General features: G+C 33.2%; 1 protein-coding gene across 1 annotated transcript in view; it reads left to right on the top strand.

Annotated features, from left to right (window-relative positions):
- The window catches only part of LOC145324449 (homeotic protein spalt-major-like), a 124,466-nt gene that overhangs the window by 101,765 nt on the left and 10,159 nt on the right, over nt 1–12,542 (top strand). Inside the window, exons 5-7 of the mRNA XM_080167038.1 lie at nt 5–550; nt 5,174–5,229; nt 7,809–7,907. Of these exons, the coding sequence (XP_080023164.1) occupies nt 5–550; nt 5,174–5,229; nt 7,809–7,907 (701 nt within the window). The remainder of the gene's footprint in view (nt 1–4; nt 551–5,173; nt 5,230–7,808; nt 7,908–12,542) is intronic.

Here is a 12,542-nt window from a genome sequence, read left to right as displayed (position 1 = left end):
TCAGATAAAGTTGGGGCTGGAGGTATGGGGGGCAGCAGTGCTGCCAGAAACAGCCTTCCTGGTGGCCCAGGCAGCGGCAGCGCCGGAGCTCTACAACCTGAGGACCTGTCCACACACAATCAGTCACCGTCGCCGGCGGGTATGCATGGCATGCTAAGCGGCGGCGGCCACCACAACAACCACCAGGCCGGAACTCCGGGAAGTTCGGAGAAAAACGGCGGCAGTTCCTCGTTTGACGAGCGGACACCGTCGCCTGCAATTCTGGATCCAACCAGACCCGACGTGATCCCTAAATCGGCCCCGATGAACATACCATTTTCGGCGGCGGCTGCTCTGGCCGCAACCAGTGGCGGTACCGGCTCTCCGCTTGATCTTTCATCACACCCATTCTCGTTGTTCATGGGAAATCCGTTTGGGATGCTTGGCGGCGCCGGCGGGCCTGGTAATCCGTTATTACCACACCTGACCGCGGCAGCAGCGGCTGGAAAAGGCGGATTGGGAATGGCGGGTGATCTTGGACTTATGGTTCCCACCTCTTTAGCTTTAACAGGTAAAAAATTTTATTTTCTGTATAGATACCTTTTTATAAAGTCATTGTTCTGAATGAAAAAAAAAGTGGAAAATAGATAGGATTCGTGGATAAATTACCTGGCTTAACATAATAACTTTTAGTGTCAGAGGTATTTTATCAGATTGAGGCAAAGCAAAAATACTGTAAAAAATACAATTGATAAAAAATTGCATTTGTTGTATATTTAAAAATAATTTTAAAAATAAAGGATTTATCATTAAATTAGCTTTTTTAAAGTTTTTTTGTAAGAACTTTTTAATCTGTGAATAACAAGAGCACATTGAAAGAACAATTTTAAAAGAAAATTTACATTATTATATGATTAAACAATCTGAATAGCTGTCCCCGCTACTGGCCATGATAAAAAAAATGTGTGCCTTGAATTGTGACCCACAACATTAGGTTCGAATCCGGGCTAATCAGAGAGGCTTAAAAGGTGTTCATTCACTTCCGCACATTGTCATATCCGTAAATAGTCTTCATATTCGCAAAAAATAGCAAATAATTTTAAACAGGAGTTTAATACTTAAAATTGAGGCAAACAGGAAGGGGCCTTGTGGTTTTAATAGTTTGCGGTTTGGAAGATTTTATAATTTGATACATATGTGAAAGTGAATGCACACCAAATTATAAAAAGAGCCTGGTCTAATCAGGAAGGAATCTTTACCTATTTGTTTGGACTTTAAGATTATAAAAATAATATGGTCATTTATTCATGAGGCCTCTTGGAGCAATGACGTGGTGGCCCCCTCTTACTTTAAATTTTCGCTTTAAAAATTAAAAGTAAAAAATTGGGAGGTATAATTTTTTTTATGAGGCGATTGAACCCCTTCCAAAAATAGTTACAAACCTTCCTAGGATCTTTGAGAAGCTTCACTGAAAAGGAGAATCATATCGGTTCAGAGGTTAGCGAAATCTTTCAGGACATCTTGTTAATTTTATATAAGGATATTATAAACGGATTTTTATTTAAATATATGCGTTATTAATTATAATCGATTAAAAAAATTATTTTCCTTTAGCAAATAGTTATTTCTCTGGGGAAAGATTTAAGAATGAAGTAATCCTTTTTACGTATGTTTATATAACAGGGAATCAGATTAATATGATTAAAAGGTTTTCAAAGGGTTGAGTCATGTACATATACATTAGATGGTCCACGGATTTTGCCATCTTGGAGTACAGAAACCAACCAATATAGGGCAAATTTATGGAAGAGCAACCTAACAGGCCTAGGGCTGTCATTTGATCTTAAAAAAAGGAGAGGGGAGTGGTAGTTTTTTCCTTTATGCCTAACTTTGCAGGGCTTATAAATGCGGTGCCCCTAACTTGCAGGGCTACCCTGCATCCCCTTAATCTAAGGTTGGGGATAGATCTGTGCTCGACTGGGCACTTTGAGGGAAACTGCTCTTAAAACTTGTCGTTGAATCTTAAAATTTTCTTTAGAATTTTATTTTTTATATGAAGTGTTCTGTACTTGAACATGGCAAAGTTCGTGGATCCCCTATATGTGTATCTATAAAGTGAAAGAGCTGTGTAAAATATGTCATCGCATTTGTAAAGTTTTGGTGTAAAGGATCTTCAGATGGAGCAAACTTTAACAACTCTCTAAGAATTTACTTTCAACTTTGCCTTTATAAACTATCAAAATTTCGGAAGATATAATAATTAAGCAGAATTTGGCAAATTGATTATTTCAATATTTTGTATAATTTTAAAGTAATTTGCTGCAACGATACTTCTTTATAACTGGGAAAAGCCCCTACGTCCATTTAGCTACATCACATGAACAATTAAACAAAAATAGTGTTTAATCAGTTTATAAAAGATATGGGTCTGAAATTTTGTGACGATTCACATTTTAGTCTAAATTGTTTAGAACATTTTAGTAGCGTAGCTGTTTTATAACTGAATTTTTGTCTGTACGTCCGTCTGCTGTCTGACAAATACTCAAGCCTCTAACAAACAAATTGACTCAAACACACATTTTTGTGTTTGTTATGTAAATTTTTATTTTTTTAAATTTTTCATTAGACTACTAATCTTTCCTTACAATTTTGTAAACTTCTAGAAGATAATTTTACTGGTAGTTGATTAGGGCTCCTTTTTAGGGATTATCTAAAGGGTAGAGAAAGAAATTATAAATATTCTGAAGACAACATGTTGAATTCACATGGTTTAACATATCTATCTGTCTCACGCTGTTAATCTTGTGCCCTGTTATTATATCAACAAAACGCAGGGATCTAAAGGGATAAGACAAGACAAAGTTTTTGACCCAACCATTAAGATACCGTGGTTAGACAATTTTGGTATAGGGGCAATTTGCTGTCCAATGTCTCATTCCTTAATTTAATGCGTTTCCGGTAGAGATATGTAGGGTAGTAATGCTTATTGTCAAAAAATAACGCCAATAAAATAATTCTTTCGACATACACTTCTAAAATAGAAGGTCAACTATTGCATCCACGTTTTATAGAAATCATTTTCTATACCTTACTCTCATTTTATTAATATTTTATAGGCTTAACAATAATAATTATGCTCATAATTAGCGAAGCATTATCAAGTTTACAGCACTTTTAAAGACCACTAAAATAATCTACATCTATCTATTTACCTAATAATTACCAAAGCTACCAAAGACAGGCTTTACATCTAATTGAGGAATTTAGGTTTTTGATGTAACTTTGACTTAAACATAGCATTTGACAAAGTCTAAAATAGATTTTAATTAAAATTTGCCTTTCTAATTATTTGGACAATTTGAGGATTAATTTCGCTGAGAAAAATGCTAAAATTGGGCTAAACAAAAACCTAACAATGAAAATTATATCCATATGATACGAAGCAAGATAATAACTAAACCAAGAACAATGAATTTTATTCATATAATTATTCAGATTTTACAAGCCGACAAGAAAAACTGCTTTTACTTTATTGGATTTATCATTACGTGGATCTTACACCAGATTATCATGTACTTTATGTAATAAAGGGAAACTTGTATCTAGCTAAAAATAGGGTTGGGCCGGATATCCGGTGTGGCCGGATATCCGGCCATTTTCAATATCCGGCCGGATACCGGATATTGAAACTATCCGGCCGGATATCCGGCTATATAATTTTTTATACTTTACACCAAAAATCTCTGCTTTTTAAAATTTTTAATGGCTTAGTATAACTTTCTTATTATTGAAGCTAGAAGAACATTTTTTATCTTTATGTTTATCTTTATGTAAATTTATATAAGATTTCTGAAGAAATTTTTTTTGCTACTTTAATATATGGTAAATTGGCCGGTTATCCGGCCGGATATCCGGTAATTTGGCCGGATATCCGGCGTTAACCGGATATCCGGCATTTGAAATCAGCCGGATATCCGGTATCCGGTATCCGGCCAAAAAAGTATCCGGCCCAACCCTAGCTAAAATCATGACACCCCCCATTAACCCCCTTTACCACATCCCTCCCCTCCTACTGGATGAACAAATTGACTAATAAGTGATATCCATGTTGGCAACCTGAATTGGCGACAATTTTTCCCCTGTCATAATATCCACGTATATTCTATACCCATTTCAACTTTCTTAACGTCTGCAGGCAATACGGACGTACCGACATTATAGAGTAGCTTTGCTACTAAAAAAATATGTCTAGGCCAAAAGATTTTAGTGGTGTATTAGCTGTGTATTTAATCAAGTGACACGGCACTTTTACTCTTTATATCAACAGTTAAATCTGGGCTTGATGAGCTATAAAAAACTTTTTCAACTTAAATCTTAAAATATTGTATGTTAACATGTTGTTGTTCATCAATTTTCGCAAAATATAACAACCGCATTGTTTTTTCTTATTAGTATATTATTTAACTAGCGGCAACGCACCTATCATCAAGGGCCTCTAAACGAATGGGTAGGTAGATAGCAGAAATAGCCTAAAACCAACCTGGTACATATGTGAAGCTTCCCTTTAATGGAGAAATTGGTTCAGCAGTTGTTAAAATTTTAAGCTTCAGACAAAAAAAACCTTACTTCTTTATATATAAGGATAGGAAACAATTAAGAGTGATTGTTACTGATAAGGGTAAAGCAAAGGGAAAGGGGCAATTTGTGCTGTTGTAATAACACACTGATGATTTGTTTATTTGTGGAAATGAATGCACACCATCTCATGTTCACAGTATACAAATAAAAAGTTGACCAGACTTAATGTAAAATTGACAGGAAGAAAGGGGTTGGGCAATGGGGGATAATTTAATCTTAACACCTAAACAGCGGTTTTAGTTTATTTTTCGTTAATCTGTCAGGATGATATGTGATTTACTTAGTAAATAAAGGCAGTATTTGTCATTTTACAGAATGATCCTAACTGTTAAGTAGCTTATAACATGGAAAAGGAATGGTTCATCCCAAATTTTCGCCAATCAAACATATTAGGACTATAGCCTTATTATTTTTATCGTTAAATTTTACATCACTCCTCTTGACGATTTTATGCTTATTCATTAAATTTGTCATAAACAATTTTTTCACACGAAAAATTCTCAAATGACAGGTGATAAATAGGTAATAAATAGAATATTATATTTTGTTTTTTTAGGACCTAATGCATACCTGGCTGGCAGAGGACGGACAACCTGCAAAATTTGTTTTAAGGTAAGATTTTTAGACAACAGGCTCTTGCACAATGTGATGCTGTAAATGCGTACATTTGTGGTGTGCCCTCTCTTCCACATAAAATTACATGTTGAACATTCTCAAAATGTCTTTAGAGGGTATATTTGATAATAAAGGTAAAGCGAAAAAATTGAGGAATTTCACTTCCTTCTAGTCGTGTCCTTTACCTGTCCCTTATCATAATAGCTTTCAGAAAATACAAACCAAAAAAGCCATTCCAGAAATCTTAGGAAACCCAATAGAAACATAATATTAGAACTCCTTAGCAACAAAGCCTCCATATTTTGAGATATCTAATATACAAGAATATCAATTTATTATTCCCAGAAAATAAAAGAACAAAGTTCTATTTTTGTATAGCCATTGATAATTTAGAGAAGATTTATTTTGTTTTCTATATGCCTATCCCCGTATTCTTGGCAATATAGAAGATAAAACTGGTGAAATATAAAAGATATGAAAAAGTAAAATCTGCCGCCATTTTTTAGTCCGGCTGATATTCGAATGTATATTGTTGAATTACTGGCAACTGCGGTTTAGGCTGTAGCTGCAGCTGCAACAAAATATAACAAAATCCTGCATTTCATGTTTCATTAAAAACGGCTGAAAATTGTACAAAAATAATAAAGCAGCGTTTTGGGATTTTTTTAAGTTAGTCGCACGTCTGCGGCTGTACAAAAAAAATGCGGATGGTACAGCTACGGATGCGGCTGCATGTCCCCGGGGAAATCTTTCCAATTTATAATCACGTCTGATTCATTAATCTAGATACGGACAAAAACTATTTTTATGGGGTTCTACAAAAAAAATTTATGTGTTTGGGTCATTTATTTAAACTAAATTTAGTTTGTTGATATTAAAGAAACAGCGTATAGTGCCCAATAAAAAATGACGTCATACAGTACAAATGACCAACGATAGACCAGTATACAATATCATTGGTCAATTACAATTTATACTGGTCTATTATTGGTCATTTTTTATTGGACACTATACACTGTTTCATGATAGTAATGAAAGAAAAAAAAATATTTGTATAACAAAATTTAAAGAAATCTTAATGTGAACTTTAAATTTTCTATGGAAAAGTATAAACAAAGGGCGTTAAAAAAAATTTACTTTTCAGATTTTATTATTTTCATTATGTAAAATCTTTTGAACATCTTACTTCAGTAATTGCCAATTAACTTTTCAAATATTTGGACAAAATAAAAAGACTTGAGCTTTTTTCTTTCCTTTTTTATGATAAGAAAATTGGCTGTAAAAAGTATTCTCGTCTCTCGGCCCATTCAACATCTCAAAATAAATGTCGTTTCGTTCAAATATGCCTGAAACTTTTTTAACGCTAAATAAATGGGGGTTGGTACCGGAGGGACGGGTCTAAGTGGCCCCTAACTGAGGGGAGGGGGCATAGTTTATTAAATTGCTTCACACACGAGGGCCCTAGGATCAGGGGTTTACAATTTAACAGGGGGTAAAAAGGAAAAAGGGGGGCTGGAATGATTTTTCACTTCCCACGACTGATTGGAAACAAAATAAAAGCAATAGATATACAAAGGATGGGGGCAATAAAACAAAATAATTATCTAAAATAATTCCAATATAGGGGCGAGCTAACTCGAGTCAAATTTATCTAAATTTGTCTTGTCTTGTAAAATATAATAAAATGTAATTATTTAATTGTATAAATTAAAGTTTGGGTATCTTTTTTTACTGTTCTGTGAAACATTCTGATGACATAGTCAAAAAGCAACTTTTTTTCTCACTATTTTGAGAGGTTTAACCAACCAGCCCCCTTAACCATTCTTTCTGAAATTAACTTAGAGGCTAGGGGCAAATACATTAGTTTTTATAAATAAAAAAGCCTAGTTGCCCCTGAGAGTAAGATAATTCATATATTTGTGTGAATTGTTTTATGGTTTATTTCAACAGGAACATAGATAGATAGGTATAATATAATATGGTACCACGGGGATGGGTCTTGATCAAGTACAGAAACCTGATTATAATGAAAAAAGTACCTCTCAATACACTTTTTAACAATTGATCGAAAAACTATTAATTCATGGTTGTACAAAATGTTTAATATAAATTCAAAACTCTACCTTGGGTCATATGCCTTTAATAATAAACCTGAAGATTCTTAATAAATTTTACATTTTTCAATCATATTCTATGGTCTGGTTTTTGTGCCCGATAACAATCCAATCCTAAGTTCCTATAATGTATAGTATAGTACATCATACAAATACAATACTTTATATACCCCCCCTCCTATGAGAAAATTTTATTTTATTAGTACTTACATGGATTGTCCAATAGCAGTTTTTATAACAACTTATGCTACTTATTTCTATCTGTACAACGGTCCGGCAAAACGGCCGTGAGACAAGAAAAACTACTGATTTTGAGGCTACAAATGAAATGCAGTTGATTTACGTGACTTACACGTTGTAATAGAGTAATTACGTCCGTCAAACCGTCCGTCCGTACATTCTGACTAACCGTACGTCCGTCAGTCACTCGTAGGACGTATTCTATACTTGCTTATTATTTAGGTATTTGGTTGCGCGTCAGGGCTGGAAATCCACATGAGATCTCACACGAAGGAGAGACCATTCAAATGTTCGGACTGTGACAGAGCCTTCACTACTAAGGTACGTAACCAATGATGGCTAACAAAATTACCCCTCTAATAGAATAAAATTAACGGTTGAGACATTTGAACACTCTTATGTAGTACAGAACTAATCAATGAAATTTCAATAAAAGTTTTTGATCCAATGAATAAAATGAAAATTAGAAATTTTAAAATTTAGTTATTGATTTGATGTTAGGACACTATAATTATAGAGAAAAAAGGAATGCATTGGCAAGAAACAGGCAAAACTTATCAAGATTGAATAAAAATTATTGGATTTATAATGACTGTTTTTTGAATGGAAGTCCAATCTGTTTAGTTATCGCATGGTTATTGGCTGCGCCTGTTTATTAGCCCTGCAACTTGCAATATTTTTTAATATCATCAGTTATAATGCAGTTTAAGCCAAGACTCGAACACAATACATGGACTCCATTTATAATGAACGTCAAGATTTAATGAATGATTTAATCGTTTGTTTGTTTGCATCTGATTAATATGGGTTAAGTTGGTGTGCATTTACTGCCGCATATTTCCACATCAATATATGTTTCTTATTCGCCAAAAAACTACAATAGCAAATGGATATAAGAGGGTATAAGTATAATGGAAAGAGAAAGCTGTTGTAATAATTTGCGGTTCTTAGTATTTGATAATAAATGTAATGAGTAATAGTGTATAACTCCCTTTTCGTCTGATAGCAAATTGCTTTCTGCTCTTTTGTAGCGACTTGGCTGTGTTGATATTTTATAGGCTGATAATCAAAGACCCAATTGAAAGTCGGCAAAGGGTCCATGTGGGGGGGGGGGGGACATACAGTTATTCAACCCCTCCCACTCTATTGTTTTACTCTAATGATTTGAAAATATGTAAAAATGTGCGGAAGTAAATACCCACTTTCAAGTGTTGTTGTTTTAAGAGTTTTTAAACTCAAAAAATGAGGGATTGTTAAAAGCTGATAGAAGTGGAGAATGCATCGATCAATTATACAGGGATAGGTGAATGGATAATGAATTAATGCTTTTTCCGTTTATGTTAATATTCTGCCTTTTATATGCTTATTGAAGGGGGCGACTATTTTTCCTCTAGCCAAAAATGTTAAGTTTTAGCTAAAGAAATTAAGCATGATTTAGAAGATTTTTTATTGCTTCTTTATATCTCGGCTCACTTTATCATTTTTGCATTCTTTCAAAACAAAAATTCGCACGTATTTGTGCAACCCCCCCCCCCTGTCCCCCTCGTAGTTTGCGATTTAAGTAGCGCTGCTACTCTATAATTAGGGGCCATCCAATAATCTAAACATTCATGCAGGTAAAACACTTCCATAAATCTCTGTTAAATGACTATATATCGATTAAATACAAATATTAGCAATTGATAAAGCTTCGCTACTTATGGCCGTCATTGTTCTTGTTTCAACCGTGCATCTCGTCATGTTAGCTCAGATATATGGCAGGTCTCTTCTTAAATTGCATTTTTAAAGCAGACTTCCTTCTTTACTTTCAAAACAAAACTTAATAAGATTTGAAGTTAGAACATTAAATATTCAGATATTTAATGAGAATACATGCCAAAATAATAAGAAAATTCATATTTTTTTCTTTAAAAATGCAGCAAAAAAGGATTTAAAATTTTCGTTGTTTTGAATGCAAAATTACGATCTGTTTTCTATTTCGTTTTCTCCTTTTCCTCGTAAGAAGTGACAGGGTAAGATATTCATAGATTTTATTCCCGTCCATGTAAAAAAAAAGACTCATTGTAAGCATTGCAAAAGAAGAAGCATTTGTCGTCAAGGTCCATAATTTTAAGAAGCTTATAAAGTACAGTTTTAGAAAGAAAAAAATGGGTAGAATTTGTCAATACTAATGATAACCCAACTAATACACAATTTAAATTGATAAAAAAAATCGTCGAATGTCCATCCGTTTCCTTGGCCGCTCGTAAGATGCAACTCCATGTGCAGCAGCAGCACGCTCCATTCATTATTCGGCCTTTTCAGCTGGCAATATTTTAGTCGCGGAGCAGCTCTATATCCAGAATCTGTCCGTTTGTAGGTTCATTAATCCATTTGGTTTTACTTGTTTTTGAAATATTAAAACATAAATTATTTTTTTTCATACATTCTCAATCCAATTATTAGATAGCTTTTCGTGGATATTAATATGAAAAATAATGATGTTAAAGCCAGTTTTGTTAGCCCTGTGTGGCCAATTGCCCGGGCAAACAAATTGATATTAATTTTATAATTTTATTTTCATTCGTGGAAAATTGTCTGTAATAAGATTATATTCATGATTTTTCTGTATGGATAAGAACTGGTTCTATTTCAGCGGATGTTAATCGGTTTCATGTTGGAAATATCTATTATTGTATATGATTTTACTGTTACTTTTTTCTCAAATCTTCTGGATATATTTATTCTTGTTCATGTTCATTATTCAATTTTGTTGTTTTCCTGGCATTTCAAAATATTTTTAACTTTTGCGAATATTCATTTAATTCTTATTATTTGTTTTTTTTTAACAAGGATGATTATATCCTTAATGGAAAGATGTGCTGTCCAAGCCTTTTTTTCATATGAGGGGGTGTTGACTGTTGACACCCTCTTCACCATAGTGCTTAGTCTGTGCGTTTAAACATATGGACAAGGCGCTTGTGTTTGTTTATTAAAAATGTTTTTCAAAACTATTGAGTTTTTTTTACTATTGGGGACGATCACTTACCCCCCCCCCCCCTTACACCGGAATAGAAACCTGTAAACGCCACTGAATTCTTTCTTGATATAAAAATATTCAATTTAATTTAAATATGGTAGAAGAAAAAGCATTAGCATATGTGTATTTTTACTCATAAATTATTATTCAAATATAATATAACCAGGGCAGAACAAATCAAAAATTCAAATTCCAAACCTCGAACAGTTAGATTCTCGTTTGGATTACTGTGTAGTAGGAACTACAATTAAATTGGATTACTTTTGATTTTGCATAAACTCTTTATTAAAAATTCAGTTTTTTAGGTGTTAAAATGCCGTTGTTTTTAAGTATCATATTTATGACACCAAAGTCCATTAACGATTAACGCAAATTTACCCTACCAATTCACACAAATCCATTCGTTTATCAACCTGTCGACCTCAGCGAAGAAATCATTTCCACGAAATTGTTAAATTACTTGAATCGAATTTAGTTGGAGCGCAATAATATATTATTTCAGTCAATGCTTTTATTATAGTCATTTATTGGTGTCTCCTCACTTCCGTATATGTATAATATTATCAAATCATCAGAACTACAAACACACCCTTTACTTTTTGCAAAAGTGTCTTTATGCGAATTAAAAAAACTAAATGCTGTTGTACTATTTGCAAAAGTAAATGCGCACCTATTTATTCTTTTATTCTGACATTATTTAGGAATGTATATATTACATTTTAAGTACTATTTCTAATACTAGCTGCTACATGCATAACATCTAGGGGCCTGAAGGATGGCTTAAAACCATCCCAAAATCTTAAATCTGAAAATAAAACAGCCCAAAACTATTTAAGGACCTATGTGAAGCTTATCTAAAATAGAGAACCCAATCTGTTCGGTAGTTATTGAGATACTAAACTTCAGACAAAAAAACCTTTCTACTTTATATAGTAGGATAAAAACGATATTTTAAGACTTTGATATACATTTTATTGTTGAACAATTTAAAAATCATTGAATGTGAAAAATAATTATAGTGGCGCAATAAAAATGAAAATTTTATATTGATTTCCCTATAGCTGCCTTCCTTTTATTTACAATTTTAGATTATATTCTCCTCCCCCCCCCCCCCCCTCATTTATTGTTGTTAATGTAATTATTTCTTGGTCTATTTCCTCTTCCTTTGCAGTGAAGCTTGTTTAATTCCAGCCTTGTTTAAAGTTTTATTGATTATATTTGAGATCAGGGCCTCCCCACGATCTTGTTGATCTCTTAATCATTATATGCAGGAATCTAGAGGGATAAGACAATGGCCTATAAATTAATGTACAATACATCTCTTATGTTGATACACAAAAAAACAAGAATACAATAAGTGGTTGAAACGTAAGGACACTTAACTTGAACCAACCAATTAAAAATTTACAATTTTGTCAAGAATTTAAAACTTTGGGGACTAGTATGATAAACAGCCCAATAATCCCTCCCTCCCTGATTATAAGTCAATTTTTATCACATTTACTAGTTGAATTTGTAACAAAATTAAGCATGTACATACATATATATACATAGTTTTATTTTGGTAATAAAATTTCTATATAAAACTAGCTGAACAAGGACAATTATATCCATAAACTGTTGAAGTAATTGTGATAAAAAAATCTGTCAAGACTATTTGTAGGCTTAATAGATTTCGTACTTTTGCATAATGAGTGTTTACATATCTAGACTGACATTAGAAACGTTAAGCATAAAACCTATAGAGTAGTCTCGCAAAATACAATTTCTAAGTTGTTATACTTAGTTTATTCTGCAAATAGATATGATAGAAATAGTTATACTGTACTGCCTAGAAAATAAGGAGTAGGGGGGGGGGGGGGGGGTCTAAACAATTCAAATTAGTTATCAAACAAAGACACAACACAGTTGGGTCATTGAAAATACTTCTACTCAAT

The sequence above is a fragment of the Acartia tonsa genome, chromosome 1 (genome assembly GCF_053477335.1).
Source record: "Acartia tonsa isolate MP-2025a chromosome 1, ASM5347733v1, whole genome shotgun sequence".
NCBI classification, from domain to species: domain Eukaryota; kingdom Metazoa; phylum Arthropoda; class Copepoda; order Calanoida; family Acartiidae; genus Acartia; species Acartia tonsa.
This window is presented reverse-complemented; position numbering and strand designations above follow the sequence as displayed.